General features: G+C 45.0%; 1 protein-coding gene across 4 annotated transcripts in view; it reads right to left on the reverse strand.

Annotated features, from left to right (window-relative positions):
• The window catches only part of SEC23B (SEC23 homolog B, COPII coat complex component), a 38323-nt gene extending 23346 nt beyond the window's left edge, over window positions 1-14977 (reverse strand). For 2 of the 4 annotated variants that reach the window (XM_036825989.1, XM_036825987.1), the window contains exons 1-11: window positions 14500-14977; window positions 11969-12192; window positions 10734-10791; window positions 8067-8153; window positions 6476-6712; window positions 6267-6352; window positions 5197-5341; window positions 4618-4776; window positions 4140-4255; window positions 1990-2113; window positions 909-989 (exon numbers count right to left, since the gene is read on the reverse strand). In XM_036825989.1, the coding sequence (XP_036681884.1) occupies window positions 909-989; window positions 1990-2113; window positions 4140-4255; window positions 4618-4776; window positions 5197-5341; window positions 6267-6352; window positions 6476-6712; window positions 8067-8153; window positions 10734-10791; window positions 11969-12189 (1314 nt within the window). In that variant the 5' untranslated portion in view covers window positions 12190-12192; window positions 14500-14977. Of the gene's footprint in view, window positions 1-908; window positions 990-1989; window positions 2114-4139; window positions 4256-4617; window positions 4777-5196; window positions 5342-6266; window positions 6353-6475; window positions 6713-8066; window positions 8154-10733; window positions 10792-11968; window positions 12193-14499 lie in introns of those variants that run through there. The other 2 variants (XM_036825988.1, XM_036825990.1) reach the window with 2 other exon arrangements.
• Between the last annotated feature and the right edge of the window lie 1960 nt (window positions 14978-16937).

Here is a 16937-nt window from a genome sequence, read left to right on the forward strand (position 1 = left end):
ACTAACGAGTGTTCATTGCTGAGGAGGACAAAAACTTCGATGGGAAAGGTGAAACCCAGTGTGGCGTCCTGGGTCCCAGGCACTGTTCTAAGTGCCTCACCTGGGCTGCTCGTGGAGTCCTCCCAACAGTGCTGTACAGTAGGTCCCATTACTGCCTTCATTTCCCGGACAGAGATGCTGGATCCCGGAGCCATGAAGCACCTCGTCAGGGCCACACCTGCACCCTGAGCCCACGCCCAACTCTCCCATCCAGCCTCATGTTGAAGAGGACAGTGAGGGAAGGACGTGACTGTGACAACCCAGCCCAGACCCACCCTGGACAGGCCTCACTGGACCAGAAGTGTACACTTGGCAGCTCAAGTGTAATCAGAGGAAGTGGGCCACCAGCAAGGCCATCTCCCCACCTAGTGAGAGCTGAACTTCGTTCCCATGTACTCAAATCTGTCACTCAAGGAACACCGACGTCTGCATGCACCAGTGTCACCCACTGCCCAACCAGCTCAAAACGGTCTCTGAGAAGCGAGACAGAGGGAGCCTTTCCAAGGGCAATAAGCACACGGGTCTGTCCCTGCAGGACTGTGCCGCACAGAATGCAATGCCTGGTGGCTCTCTGGCGCGGCCACCCAAGCAAGGGTAGTTGGGTGGGGAACCTGGTCCCTACCTAGCTCCCCCGTTGTCATCTCTGACCCTAAGCAAGACACTTAACCTCTCTGACCGTTCAGACCGATGGATGGAAAGACAGAAATGACACTACCCCTCAGAGCTGTGGGTGTCAGTAAGTTACCCCTCTCCCCTCACCACAGACACAAGCCAACAGGTGACACAATGCAAGGTCATTCAGCCCCGACACGTCTAAGGGGTCAAATCCCAGGCACAGGAAGTGAGGGTGATGGAGGAGTTTTCCTTACGTTTTCTGACACACATGGTCCTTTCACGTTCAGAGACACACAAGGGCCGATGGCTCCGGCAACCTTCAGTTCCCGCGAGGTCTGAGGCAGAATTACATAAGAGCAGACAGTTAACAATCACCAAGAGCCACCCCCTCACAAAGGACACAACTAAAACGGCAGGGTTATTATTCCACCAAGGGAAAATCCTACAGGGATTCTAGCATGCAAAAGCTTGTATATGCTTCTCCAGGGCTGCTGTGAACTGACTAAAACTTTAATAAAACCCTCCTTTAGAAATAGAGTTATCTTTGTTCCAAAGACGCAGCAGCATGTTCTGCCTTCTCAACTCTGAAATTATCGTGTACACAGAAGACAGCAATTCTACCAATACTACTGCATTCTTCTCCTGTGCCACAAACCTGTCGTAACTAGTTACAAACGTCAATCAGGGAATATGCTGTTTTGTGTTGCTTTAAAAATACTTAATTTATGAACTCCGACACAATGACGAAGCCAACATACTCAGATTTTTAAATCTGAATTCATTTCAGCAAAGTCCATCTTTCTTCATCTTTTTAAAAAAACCTCAAACATTTGACAATGTTGTTTAAAGTTTAACCTAGATGATTTAATGATTATTGCCAATTTGCAAAGTAATATTTGCCATCCTATTTTCTAACGGCCCCTTTGAATGTTTTCTCAATGACTCAGAATCAAGCGTGTAGAGCGATCAGTCCCTACGTGGAAAAACAAAAGCCAAACTCACAATGCTGCCCCATTTTAGAGCGCCCTGGCTAGTCTGCAGGCAGGCGCTAAACACAAACCAGTGGCTGGGTGGGCACTTGGCCCACCACCTTTGTAAGGCCTGCTCTCTCTGCAGGGAGAGCAGGCATCTCATGGTTTAAAACACTGATAAACATGCAGGTCATTCTTGAGAAGCAAAGGGACAGAATGAATATACTTTGTTGGGATTATTTTGCTAGGAGCTTTTTAACTTATCTTTAGATGCCCGTGTCCTGAGGGTGAGGCTCCCCCAACTCTGACTACTAAGCAAGTAAGAACACTATTCTTTCATTAAGGTTTTAGAAATCTATTCTACCTTTACTTCCAACGTAGCACCAAATGCCATTCGGAAATTGCCATTAAAATCTTTACTAAAAATTCTTTGGAATGTCTGCTTGAAGAGAGAGGTGTTGAAAGAATCTCCCATCACCATGTGTCCTCTAGGAAAGAAAAAAGGAAAAAGAAAGTGAACCTTTAGGATGACTCAAAGCCATTCTGATGCTTCCTGGGTATTTATGAACAATTATTTTAGAGAAGAAGAAAAAAGCAAGCATGTCCACAGAAGTGCTACTGATCACTTACTGATAATGGAAAACAGCCAGTTCAATTTGTACTCAAGAAAGACACTATTTTTAAAACATTAAACATAGAATTCTTTAGAACAGTGCTGTATCTTGATCACCGTGGTGGTTATACAAACTTATAGAGAGGATAAAAATTTCAAAGAACTAGACACGCACACAGATTTTTAAAAATGAGTGCATGTACAGACGGGTGAGAGCCAAGTACGGTCCGTGATGTATCAATAGTTAACCGTGCTGTACCAAGTCAGTTTCCTGGTTCTGACGTGGTGCTGTATTTATGTAAGATGCCACCACTGGGAGATGCTAGATGAAAAGTATGGACAGACTTCGTTGTACTATTTTTGCAATTTCTTGTGAAGCTGTAATTGTTTCAAAATTAAAAGTTTAAAAAAATAAATGATGATATAATCTGGATAAGGTGTGACTAGCCCCAAGGAAACCAAGACTGTGATCTTCCTTGAAGATAATGGACCCCATAACACAGCCCAGGGTCACCTCGCCTTTGCTGGAAGTCATCCCAAACGGTTGGCTCACTTCAAGCCATCAACTGAAACCTCTAAGTCTTTTTTTTTTTTCAGTGTCACTGTTCACACATTTCCCCAATACTATAGTTGTGCAACAGGTGATGTGCCCTAAATACTGTCACTCAGGGGTCAAAGGCCTCACTGAGAGTGTGAGGGAAGTGCTGGTCCCTCTCCACAGAGGAAAGACACACACACGCGAACTCTGGTGTGTAAGCTCGGGGGTGCTCACAAACACATGGGAGTTTTCCTGTGATGTTCCAAGACAAGAGCTCCTGCAGGGCACTGGGGGGAGTCCAGCGTATTAGGTGAACTCACCGGTACAGCCAGGCCAGCATCACTGGTCCTCTATCACCTCACACGCCTGCTGGTCCCAGGACTGCTGCAGATGACGAGGGTTCTACCCCCTCCCCTTTACTCAATGAGGACCCGCAGCACCACCTGGGAGCTCCTTAGAAATGCAGAACCCCAGGCCCACCCACAGTGCTCTGCCACTGCTTTTCCAGCTGCATGTGAACAAGACCCCAGGGGACTTCCAGACAAACGCAGGTTTTCCCCAACGCTGTCTGTGTTCAGGCATGCCTGGAGCACACAGGGGCCGCACCAGTGGTTCTCAAACTCTGCTCCACGTCAGAAACGCTCGGGAACTTTAAACATGCTGACGCCCAGGCCAGGCACCATGCTAATTAAATCCGACTTTAGGAACAAGACCCCGACCAAAAGTAGTTTTGAATGTTCCCGGGTGATTCTGATGTTGCAGCGCCTTCAGACTAGTGGTGCCATCGGTGGTTCTCACCAGAATCCCCGGAGAGCTTGTTAAAACCCACCACCAGGCTGCTTCCTCAGCCTCTGATTCAGGAGGTCTGGGGTGAGGCTCGAGTGTGCCCATGGGCCCCAAAGGCGGCTGGCCGGGCACCATCCCGCTTTGAGGACGTGGGCTCCCAGCCCGCCCTGCACCGCACCCTCCAGGCTGAGCGAGTGCCGGCTGTCATGAGGTGCGGTTACTAAGCCAGGTGAGGGGCTCCTAATTGCTCCTCTAGCATTCAGCCTATTTCCCCCCTTCTCACAAGGAAGTGCTGAAGGCCACATACTCCATGCTTGCTTTCCTGCCTCAGTGTCTGCAACAACTCTAAGAAATGAAGTTACTCTGCCACGACAAGTTCACAGTGAACCCTGACCTCCTGATCACAGCTTCTTCCTCCAAGAGGCCCACACACCCTCCCCAGGCACCGAAACCGCAGCCCAGAGCCACCTGAACGCTCATCTGAGCCAGCCTTGGCCATTCCCACGGTTCCATCACTCACGTCTCATTCCTTAGAATAAGCACTCTCACTTTCCCCAGGGGTTCACTGTCCACATACCCAGTAAGGTTTGTGCAGCACTTCATCTCCAGAAGTCCAGTCTGATCAAGGGCACAAGCGTAAATATCAACGCAGTGACCGTTTGCAGCAGCCCGGTTAGCAAGCATCTCATAGTGCTGCAGAGAGAGGAAAATTACCTTTACAGAACAGCAGCACCACTCACTAGGCGTGCCTCACCACACCAAAGGGAGGTGATCAAGGAGAGGAATATGCAGACAGTCTCTTTCATAACATCCAAATAAAATAAAACTGCAGTTTTCAGTCTCAAAACACTTTTAGCAGTTTTAGGGCCACCCACTCTAACCAAGGTCTCAGAACTGGGACAGATACTTAACATCACCCGAGATCTGGGAGGTCACCTCAGCAAGAGGAACTCACTGACCACAAAGCATGGCCTCAGCAGAGCAGCTGTCACTCCAGGGCAGCCTAAACCCCACCTGGGTGACCACACTTACAGCCTTGAGCCAGGAGCACCTACCTTGGTTGCCTTTTTCATGAAGCGGGCGTTATCTTTCTCAATATCGTGCCAGGAACGAATAGGAACCTTTAGTTCATCTCCAACCACCATGCCAGGTCCTTGGGTAGGGGGACCCCCAATAAACAGCATAATCCTGGCTCCCGTGTTTGGAAAAGTGCCCTAAAGCAGTTAAGTGGCAGCATTTTAGGAACATACAGCCCACCCCAAGCATGTTTCCCACAGAAGTGCTCCAAATGTGAGTTGTCCTCAGCTGTAGTGACTACTGATGATACTGCAGCAAAACGCAGATGACGCTGCCGAGAAGCAGCTTCTCTCTTCCAACCTGAGGGTCTGGTGCACTTTTATTTACTGTGATCCTGGTGCCCTAATGGCCTTGTGTTTCTCATGAAAACTCTTTGTATTTTCAAAACACCGAGGGCTCCTTCAGTGTGGATAAGAATAATCACTGAACCACGTTCTGATAAATTAACACTGCCAGCTGACTGCGGTCACAGCTGATTTTTTCAGACAAGGCCAACAAACACACCTTCTGTGAGAAAGCTTGTGTGGTCCGATAGGTCCCAGTAAATTCTGAGTTACCTCCAACAAGCCAACAGCAATGGACAAAGCAACGCCAGTGGATCGCAACGGTCTCTTCCCCTGAGGTACGGGCCATGGGTCCCTCTGCAGCTCCCCAAGAAGATCAGTGAGGTTCATGTCGATCTTGTGAATGGGCTGCAGAAATCTGCATGATTTTGAATGGACACGTCAAGCCTGACTTAATAAAGTACTCTGGTCTTCAGCCTGCACGAACATAGTTACTGCTCTTCAAAATAAGTATCAGAGTAGAAAAAACTTGCAGGTTTTTTTTTCCCTCAAAGTTGTCTCTAACTACAAACACAAAAAACTCAAAGCAATTTTGTTCAGGAATGTCATTTAAAGCCTAGTATATAGCAACCTGCATACGTAGCATGGAAAAAAAATCAATTTCAAATAGAAGCAAATCAGTTTAATTAAATTTTAAGCAGCAAAAAAAACCCTAAAGACATGCTAACATGAACTCAGTCCATGTAAGGTTCATGTACGTGGACAATCTTCATCGTTCTGAAGACTCCATTTGAGTTTCTCTTGAACCTTGGGAGTCATACAGGGAGGAACACCGGTTTCTTAGAGAAGAGGCTGTGCCAGGCATGTCAGCAAAGCATCTTATCACGTTGGCCGACTGTTAACCCAGCCTGGGCAGCCCCAGGAGCACAGCAGGCCATGTGAACGAAGTGCCCGATCTCAGGCTTGTTAAAGGACACCCAACAGGAGCCTTTTCAGTTTCCCCAGCTTTACTTAAGAATCAGAAAGGACAAGAGCCATGTATCTAAGAAGAGGGGAATGACTGCGTACGGTGGTCTCAAAACCTCCGCGATGATACAACTCTAACAGGAAAAATATTTTGAGCAAATCTGCCCCACATGTACGTGTGTGTATATATATATCTTTATATATTAACTTAGTTATAAATTTTAAACGTACACTGACTTGTCATGTTTGTCATTAAACATTAAATATTGGTTAGGCTGAGTCTTTTTTTCCCCTCTAAAAATAAAAAACAAAAGCCCTCCCGCTGTCCCTCCCTCCCGCCCACGGCCACCGCTGTGCATGTGCACATCCAAGCTCACCTGCTGGAAATGGAAGGGTGCTCCTGCGGCTGTGCCGGGCGCGCTGGGTGCACGGGCACGGCAGGCTTGGTCAGGCCCAGCATGTCCTACACAAACCACAAAGACTCATTTCCCTTAACACTACAAGTGAATGACATTTTTTTCCCTTTTTCCTAATGAATTTTTAAGAAACATCCCTGCTCCTGCTTGGGGACAAGCAAGGCACTAACCTGTATCTGCTTTGCAGTTAAATCCTTCGTCCCCCGGAAGACATAACTCTTGGAAATCCCCTCACAGCTGAGTTCATGAACCTGCACCATCCTCCCAAACGTGATCAAGCCCACCAGTGCATCCGGAGGAAGGAGACTCAGGGACATCTGCAGGGATTCCCTGAGTGCTTGGAGGTCGTCTTCTTCCAGGCATGTGTCCACCACGTAGAGAAAGATCAGAGGGGACTGAGCACCTCGCTTTATGCAAAGAAAAACAGCGCAATGATCAATATACAAATAGACATAACCAGCTCTTTTTAAAAAACAAGGGAGTTCCCTGGCGGTCCAGTGGTTAGGACTCCACGCTTTCACTGTCGGGGCCCAGGTTCAATCTCTGGTCGGGGAACTAAGATCCTCCAAGCCACATGGCTCAGCCAAAAAAAAAGGCAAAACAGGTATGTAAGTAACAAGTCTTTATTTATACTGTCAGGGATAAAAACATCGAAACAAACCTCTACTTACCTCATTAAACGACAAGGTTTATCAAAACAAACTAGACGTAAAGACTATTTTATATCCAACAATTTATTCCACATTTTTGAACGCCAGGCATTGCTCCAGGTCCTGCGATACATCAGCAAACCAAAAGGCCAGAGATCCCTGCCTGCCTCAGGAGCTAACTTTCCGGAACGGAGAAAGGGGGAGGGATTGTGAAGGCCGGGCATGGGGGCAGGTGAGGGGGTGGCAGGGAGGCTCCACCATTAAATGGGAGGTCAGGGCAGCCTTATTAAGAAAGTAACATTTGAGCAAAAACCTGGAGGAGAGGGAGGGAGCAATACAGATACAAGGGAGAAAGCTCTAGCCTGAGGAAAAGCCAGAGCAAAGGCCCAGGGGCACGTCTGTTCCCAGCACGCTTGAGCAAAGTCAAGGAGGCCCATTTGGCTGAACAAGGACCCTAAAAGAAGCTGAGGTCAGAGAGGTAACACGGCCAGCTCACACAGAACTCTGAAGACCGTCTATTACTCCAGGTGAAAAGGGAGCCATTTTTGCCACTGGACGTTTCTGAACACAGACCTAATGTGATGTTTTTAAAGGGTTACCCTGGCTGCTGGGTGAAGAATAAAATATAAGTGAGCAAGGGTAAAGTCAGGGAGAAGAGCTAAGAGACTGCCCCAATAATTCAAGTGAGAGGCGGGGGCTGGCCCAGGACAGGAGCTGTGGGGAGAAAGAAGTGCTGGATTCTGGATCAAGTGTGAATATCGACTGCATGGGATTTCCTAACGGATTAGATATGGGATGTGAGAAAAAAAGAGACGTCAAGGATGAATCTAAGATTTCTAAGCTGAACAACTAGAAGATGGGGTACCATCAACTGAGATGGACAAGGCTGTGGAGGGTGGGTTTTGAACTGAATCAGTGCTACCTTTTTGGTAGCCTTCTATGGAGACGGGAAAACAATGCCAACACGTGCACACGTGCCATGACCTAACGTTCAGGATCCTGTGGGCCTCACAGCTTTAAATCGTCCAGACAGGCAAGAGACACAGAAGACAAAGTATTTCAAAAGAAGCTCAATTTAACACTGCTCCTTAAATGCGCAGCAAACAATTACCTGTATCACGTACTCAACTGTAGAAAACTGGGGCATCAATTCAGCAGGCTGATTCACCTCAGATATGCCTGCATAAGCCGGAGGAAACTGTAGAGAAGAAAACAAAGCAATGCTTCATGAGGGCTGAAAGATATATTATGCCTTTTATTTTCCATTTATAAAAAGTTAATGATCACATATTAATTCTGAAAGCACAAAACGCAGAACACGTTACTAAAATACAAAAATCAGAATTTAAAAGACTTCCCTGGTGGTCCACTGGGTAAGACTGTGTGCTCCCAATGCAGGGGGCCCAGGTTCAATCCCTGATCGGGGAACAAGATCCCGCATGCATGCCGCAACTAAAAGTTCTCATGCTGCAACTAAAGATCCTGCATGCTGCAACTAAGACCTGGGGCAGCAATCAATCAATCAATCATTTTTTAATCAGAATTTAAAATCTATAACCCTGCTCTATATCTATATCACATTGGAACTTTTTCTTAATGCAGTTTTAGGTTATCTTGTAACTTCTAAATCATTAAAACACACACTATTAAAAACCATTTGAAAACTGTTGCCCTGCAAATTAAGGGCTGAAATTTTAGCTGTCTCATCAATAATCTACATGGAAGACTAAAGCTTTTATTTGGGTTTACTACTCTAACTGCTATCAATAAAGTAATACATGTTCACTGTAGAAAAACTGGCCAGTACAAGAAAAATATAAGATAAAAGATACAAACCCCCCGTGCTCCTATCACCTGGAGACAGCTACTGTCAACGTCTCGGTGTATTTCCTTCCACACTTTTTCTACTTAAGCACAGCTGAGATCACCTTATACACACAATTTTGCAACCTGCTTTTTGGTGCTTAACATAATATCATAGGTGTTTTCTTTCGTTTTTTCTCTACAGACATTTTAAATTTGTAGCTTGTACCTTGATTTTTTTCCCCCAATCTTTAAAAATCGTGGTAAATTTTACCATCTTAATCTTTTTTCAGTGTACAGTTCAGTGGTCTTAAATACACTCATAACGTTGTGCACCCATTTCCACCATCCATCTCCAGAACTTTTTTCATCTTGCAAAACTGAAACTCTGAACCTATTAAACAGTAACTCCCCATCACCCCCACACAGCCCCTGGCAACCACCTCTCTACCTTCTGCCTCTATGAATTTGACTGCTCCGAGTACCTCATACAAGGGGGATCATACAGTATTTGTCTTTTGTGACTGGCTTATTTCACTCGGTAATATCATTAAGGTTCGATCACGTTGTAGCATAAGTCAGGACACCTTGCATTTTAAGGCTATTAATATTTCATTGAACATACAGACCACATTTGCTTATCCATTCACCCGTCAGCAGACACTCGGATCAGTCGCAATGTTTTAGCTATTGTGAATAATACTGCTAGGAACATGAGTGTTTAAGTATCTCTTCAAGACCCTGCTTTCAGTTCTTTTGGGTATATATCCAGAAGTGGGAATGCTGGACCATTTGGTAAACATCATTAATGATTAGTGACGATGAGTATCTTTTTATGTGCTTATTGGTCATCTGTCTATCGTCTTTGGAGAAATATCTATTCAAGTCCATTGATCATTTCTGAGTTGGGCTTTCCTGTTGTTGAGTATTAGGAGTTCTCTATATATTCTGAATATTAATCCCTTATTAGACACATGATTTGCAAATATTTTCACCCATTCTATGGGTTGGACTTTTACTCTGTTGACATTGACTTTAGATGCCTTATAATTTTAACAATAAATTACATTAAACAGACATCAATTCTGAATATAATAGGGTGTAGGAATGTTTTTAAGATCTGCATATACTTCTGAATCGCCCACGGAGATAAATCTTGTATGGTATCTGCTTCTAACTCCCAAGACTACACTTAAAAGTCATCAACTGCACACTGGTCTCTTCACCACTGGACTCAGTGTGTGCTACCTAAGAATGAGACTGTTAATCAATTATGACCAAATATAAGAATAAACAAGTGGATGTTATTAATATCTTAAGATCTGCTAGAGCACTATATATTATGTTGGGCATAATTATTTTCTAACAGCTTTATTGAGGTATAGTTTATATACCATAAAATTCACCCATTTTAAATGTACAATTCAACGATTTTTAGTAAATGCACAGAACTGTGCAATAATCACCATAATCCACTTTTAGAACATTTCCTCCATAGGCACAGTTAATTTCAAAGAAAAGTCTCTCTCATCGTTTGTGAGCTCCTAGTTTAGTAGTTAAAAATGTTTAAATCAAAACAAGATCAACTTGACCCTAAAAGTTAGAAAGATCAGAAAATGAAAATCCAGTAATGCACACTATCCAATTAGAATAAACTGAAGTCAAATGTGATATAAACACCTTATCTGTTTTCTAGGGTAACATACTCAGTGCTTACAGAAAACCTATTTAAAAAAAAAAAAAAAATCTATGTCCCCTCCACAGCAAAGACAAAGACTCATATAATGAAACTGAATGACCATTCAAAACAAAAATCACATATGTTCAACATTCAATATTAGGCTTAAGAAATATCACCTTGACAGGTGTCCTGTGCCAAGGCAGACACAAATTCAACCTCACTTAATTTTTTTCAGAGTAGGACAACTAAATTGAAACACAGGAAATACTTGTAAAATAATTACAGTTCACATACCTGATTTCTTTGGAAACAGAAATTACAAGCCCAAAGCTTTGCTCGATAATCAACCTGACTGTGAGAAAAATAAATATTACAACCAGATACCGTTTTCATTTTTAAGGTAGAAAGCATTTAAGTGTAAACTTCTTGTTCAGTAAATCACACGGGTGTGTGTTCCTGTGTGGGTGCCTCAATGGATGAAGGTATGCAACACATTCTCTGCAGCTAGAGTTCTGGCTGCTGAGTGCACCGAAAGGTTCCTTCAAGCAGCAACAAAGAACAACTACTAAATTCTTTTTGCTCTTTTCCGATTTCCTAGATAATATTTAGAAGTTCATGAGTTATAAAAATTATAGGTTATTTCCTTTTGCCCTGTTATCTAAACATAGTCTTTATGATTTTTCTAATGTCTTTATTGTTCAAATATATGAAACTATGAAATTTTAATACTAAAAGGACATTTAACACATAGGAAAAACAACTCAGACTTTAACCACACTTCGTTCACTTGAAGAAGTTGAGCAGAATGCTTCTGGGTTGATACACTTCCTAGAACTGGTTCAAGACAATGCTTTATAGTTGCTTTTCCCCCCCTTTCTACGTTTAGAAAATTAACGATCAGCTATTATTTTAAAAGAGCAGCATCACTTTATACATGGGCACACCAAGTAAGAGCAAGGAGAATGAAGTAAAAAATGTTCCCTCATATAAAAATTTTATCTTTTAAAGAGCATTTATGACACTCTTCACTTGTTTAAAAATTCTTTCAAAGAGTGCCCACATTTAAGACAGGTTTCACAGGTCACTATTTCAGGCACAAAAAAGTTACATTTAACAATAAAATCATCAAGAGTTCAAATTTCTTCTGCCTACTACCTCTTCCTGCCATACAGCGTCACCATACCAGGCAGGTACAACAAAACTCTCTAAAGCTTTTGGATTTTTTTTGGAAAATGCTTTAAAAGGCATCAATAAGATTAACAGTTAAGGCAAAAGCAAACTGAAAATCAGAAAAACAAGAAATTACAAATCCTTTCCCTCTACCTCCACCTCATTCCCATAAGTTCTAATTCTATCTGGAATATCAGGCCAGGGAGATTTCCACAAGCATTCATCACCTAAGACTCTCACCATTTACTACTCATCTCAAATTTGACATCTTGCCCAACTGAGTCACTTTTAGGAGAACCACGGGAAAGTCATAATTTACTGTATTCATCATTTTTACTAGTTTTTAAAAGAATTCATACCAAAGTGGATTGAGAATGGCTTTGCAAGTTGGCCTGCTGCAAAGCACTGGTTCATACTGTACAGGCGGCAGGTCTGGACGTTCTTTCAAAGGAGTAAGGATACAAGCCAGGGGAACAACCATTCTTGTAGCCTCGAGACGGCTGGAAGGCCACACATTCCAACTAAAACGCACGCCATCGCGTTCTTCATTCTGCTGAATGAATTCCAGGTATGTTGCCATTGTCTAAAAAAAAAAAAACTAAAGATAAAGTTTAATTGTATGTGAAATTCTCAACTGAACTTCAAAAAAAGATGACCGCCTAACGCCACGTTTCTTAAACACTTAGTCTGGAAGAACCTGTCACTGGAGGATGACAACATCTCACTTCTCTCTGACCCACAAGAGCCAATTAACTTCACAGCTACCTCTCCCATTCCTTTCTCAACTCTCCTTTCTAGCCCTTAAAAAAAATAAAAGGGGCGGGAGGTTTACAATCATTTGGTCATCTCTAAGCTGCATGTAGGTGAATAATAGTAATTTAAATCTCCTCTTAGATCACATATCATCTCAGCCAAGCCAATTTCAGCCCCGTGCTCAAGGGTTAAGTCTCAAACCCTGTTTCAGCATCCAGCTACCTTCCTCCCTGACCCCCTTTCCTCCTTGCTCTATTAGAGTAAATACTGTATTATAATTTACATTCCAAGCGATCTTGGTTTTGTGCCCTTTCCCTCCTTCCGTTGTTAATTATGGAGAAAAGAACTGGATACTGAAGTGCGAATCCTATTCAAAATGAGAACAGCTACCAGTTCTTAGCCAAGGTACTTCTACTTGGGATCACCAAAATTACAAAGGCACACTTGCTATTATGCTAAGTGAGTTCCTCACCAGCTCCTGTCCCCTCACCACAGTCGCTTATACTCAGGCCTTGGAAGATTCCAGTTAATAAAACAGCCATTCAGACTAAGTACGTTTTTCAAACCCAGATAATGCCAACTCCATCCTGTTTACATTCTAAAATCTAGGCTAACACACACTTCAGCTATTAGGGTTCAAGGGAACAAAACTCTCAAGAACAATGGGAAAAAGGCAAATTAAAGAATCTATTATAGGGCTTCCCTGGTGGCTCAGTGGTTAAGAATCCGCCTGCCAATGCAGGGGACACGGGTTCGAGCCCTGGTCCGGGAAGATCCCACATGCCGCGGAGGAACTAAGCCCGTGAGCCGCAACTACTGAGCCTGCGTGCCACAACTGCTGAAGCCCACGCACCTAGAGCCCGTGCTCCGCAACAAGAGAAGCCACCACAACAAGAAGCTCGCGCACAGCGACGAAGAGTAGCCCCCGCTCACCGCAACTAGAGAAAGCCGGCGCGCAGCAACAAAGACCCAACACAGCCAAAAATAAATAAATATTTTTTTTTTAAAAAACTCTGTTATATAAGTGGCCTCTAGTGCTCACTTACGCAATGCTGAATAACGATTGTCTCCAAGCTATTTTGAGAAGTGCCATACTGTTAATTTGGACTAAGGGAACACAGGGCTATAAATGCAAATGAATTACTCTATTACACACAACGCGGACCACAAAAATTCCAAATGTTTGTTCCAACTGAAACTCTAAGGCATCTATTTGTTACCTCTGGCAGAAGCGGGAAACTGTAGCTCTGTGTACACAGAAAACACTTCTGCAGCTTCCTGGCTAGTAAAGGGTAATTCAAGTGGGAATGAAAGCAAGTTCTAACATCCCAATTCTCAGCAAGCACCTCGGCAGACTTCATTAAGTGGCTGTTTTCCTTCTCAAAACAGTTCATTATTTAAGGCACTATCTCCATCCCATGTCCTCAGGCATCCACATATTAAAACCTGCGCTCTCCATTTCCCACTGCCTCTTCCGCTCACTCCCTCAAGAGCATGGATTCTTAACTCTGGGCACATAGCCAACAGGGGACTTCACAGGGTCAATAAGTCCTCTGAAACTGCATGCAAAATTGTGTGCATGAGCCAAGGTGCATTTTTCTAGAGACACGGGTCTACCACTAACACCATTATTTTCAAAAGGGAAGGCTTTCAGAATAGGTTAACAAATGAATGAATGAATGAATGAATAAGTAAAACTGTAAAGAATCTGTAGACGTATCTGCCAAAAAAAAAAAAAAATCTGTACCATTCATTCCACCTTAAGGCATGACTTTTCAGGACACAACTAAGGTAAAGCAAGGTTTAATCCTTAAAGGGAGTCCAAAGACCTGGGTTCTAGCTCCGGCTCTGTCACGAAGCGTAAGTCATTTAACCTGAATCTCGAGTTCCTCAACTGTAAACTGGATGTTGGGTCCTTCCGTCCCCCGCGACTCCGAGGGATCCTGCGCCAGAATCCGGCCAGCCGGCCGCCCCACCTGGCCGGGACCACGTCACTCTCAGCAGACCCCTGGGTCTTCGGGCCCTTCAGCTCCTCTGACCGCCGGGAAAAGGCCTCGCCCCAGGAGGAACCCACCAGCCCCTAGCAGAGACTCCGGTCCCGGCCCTCGGCCTCTCATAACCTGTGCTCCCCACTCACCTAGCCGGAGCCGCTGACCTGGCCGCAGCCGTGCACACCCACCGCTGCAAGCGCCGGGCTCCAGTTCCTACCGCCAAGTCCAGCTCAGCCCTAAGCCGATTGGTTAGCGCCCTGTGCGTCACGCCACGGCGCCGTCCGCTGGCCAATCAAAGAGCGCCTCCCCGGCGGGCGAGCGGAAGCAAGGAACTTAGAAAGGCTGCGCCGCCATCTTGGAACAGGGCAAGACAGACGTGGTTGGCTCTTCAAAATCACAATTACTCAGAATACACGTTTCTCCACGTTCACCTCTAAACCCTTCTGCTTCACGAAACACCGGCGCCTAGGGAACTATTTCCTAGGCGCAGCCAGCGCGCCTCAGGAGCTCGCCCTACTCCAATCAGACGTCCGCTCGCTTCAGTGGGAAGTCCCTTTCATCGCCTTAGTTACCGGGAAGCGAGAACATTGACGTGTGGCCCCGGAAGAGGGCGGGGCTCCTCGCGGAGGAAACCGAAGCTGGCCGGAAGGAGGTGTCGGCGCGTAGAAAGGGGCGAGGCTAAGGGAGCGTGAGCCTTGAGCGTGGGGACGCATGCGCGCAGGAGTCCCGTCAGTTAAACAGGTGTAGTTATTCTTCCTCACTTTGCAGGGTTTCCTTCCCTCGTTCGCGCACAGGTGCCTTCCGGCTCTCTGCGGAGCCAGGCGTTAGCGCACAGGCTAATCCCTCTCGATCACTGTCATCCTTCCATGAGAAGGTGAATAATTGGGAACTGTCGTAGTCAAACATTTTAAGAGACTAACAAAACACCAAACTGCATAGAGCACGGCTTTCTACAGCCACCATGGCCGTTTTACCCCTTCTTATAAGTGGCAAAACTGAGCACGTTTATTAATCTGACCCAGAGATATAGCCCGTCTGTAGCATACAAAAATAAGCAAAATTATATAAACTTAAAAGTATGCTTAAAGCATATCAAGGCGTCCAAGAATTAATTAGCTCAATTTAATATTAGTACAAAGTTTTAAGTGACTAACAAATCATAGAAATTAGTTTTAAGTCGATTGCTATGAAATTAATTGCTGTTAATACAAAAATTTGTCGAATAATGGTTCAGTTTTATTGAACAAGTTTACGCTTTTCGTGTATCTAAAGCGTTATGTAAGAGTAATAGTAGGTTTTTTAATACTTAAACTGGTATAAGTTCAGGAAGTTCAAATCAATTATTCTCTCAGTAAAGAGACACACTCAATTAAGATACAATACACATTTGTATCATACTTCACAGTGAGAAAATGTTACCAAGTCCAAGCTGGTGCTGCTTGCCGCACAACAGGCCAATTGAGAGATGAGTTGGGGCAAGGACTAGCGACTCTATTCGGAAAGTCGCAGACACAGGAGCCTGGTTCTGACCTCGGGTGGCCTCGGCCTGCCGCGGCTTGAAGCAGGATTTCGGTTCCCTGCCAGAGATTGAAGTCAGGCCGTGGCAGTGAGAGCGCTGAATCCCAGCCACTAGACCACCAGGGACAAGGCCCCGGCCCGTCAGCTGTGTAGAAATGAACTTCTACATAGAGACGGAAAGTAGTGAAGCAAGTGTTTATTAAGAAGGAAAAGGGGGGGGGGGGCTTCCCTGGTGGTGCAGTGGTTGAGAATCTGCCTGCCAATGCAGGGGACACGGGTTCGAGCCCTGCTCTGGGAAGATCCCACATGCCGCGGAGCAACTGGGCCCGTGAGCCACAACTACTGAGCCTGCGCGTCTGGAGCCTGTGCTCCGCAACGGGAGAGGCCGCGATAGTGAGAGGCCCGCGCACCGCGATGAAGAGTGGCCCCCACTTGCCGCAACTGGAGAAAGCCCTCGCACGGAAACGAAGACCCAACACAGCCATAAATAAATTAAATAAATAAATAAATAAATAAATAAAAAATTAAAAAAAAAAAAAGGAAAAGGGTACAGTACATGTGGAGAGCCACACGGGCGGGCTCAGAGAGGGAGTCACGCCCTCGTGGCAGTCTGAATCACTTTTATGGGGCATTTCTTCATGGTTTCTTCTGACCAATCATCTTGCTTTGCCTGGTTCTGAGTCCGAATTTGGTATATCTCAGGGTCCTCCCCTGTGTGGGTGCGCATCTCTTAGCCAAGATGGATTCTAGTGAAGAGGCCTATGGGTAGTTGACGTCACATACTAGGAGGTGGCGCCCCCTCCCTTTTTGACCTCCAAGGAGCCTTTCTGCACATGTGCAGTCGGGGAGGTCTCCTTGACTTTGAGAATGAGGAATATGTGGTCTTTTATCTCTTATCTGGGCAGGGCCCAGCCTCCTCCATCATCCTGCTTTTATGCAGTTTCTGCTATTATGGAGTTTCTGTCCGCAGGGGAGAAACTGTTCAGCCTGGGGCCTATTTACCTCCTGCCTCAGTTCCGGCCAGACTCAGGAGGGGATGTGTTAATTTCCTTTTTCCTGCAGCCAT

This window comes from Balaenoptera musculus, chromosome 15 (assembly GCF_009873245.2).
Source record: "Balaenoptera musculus isolate JJ_BM4_2016_0621 chromosome 15, mBalMus1.pri.v3, whole genome shotgun sequence".
NCBI classification, from domain to species: domain Eukaryota; kingdom Metazoa; phylum Chordata; class Mammalia; order Artiodactyla; family Balaenopteridae; genus Balaenoptera; species Balaenoptera musculus.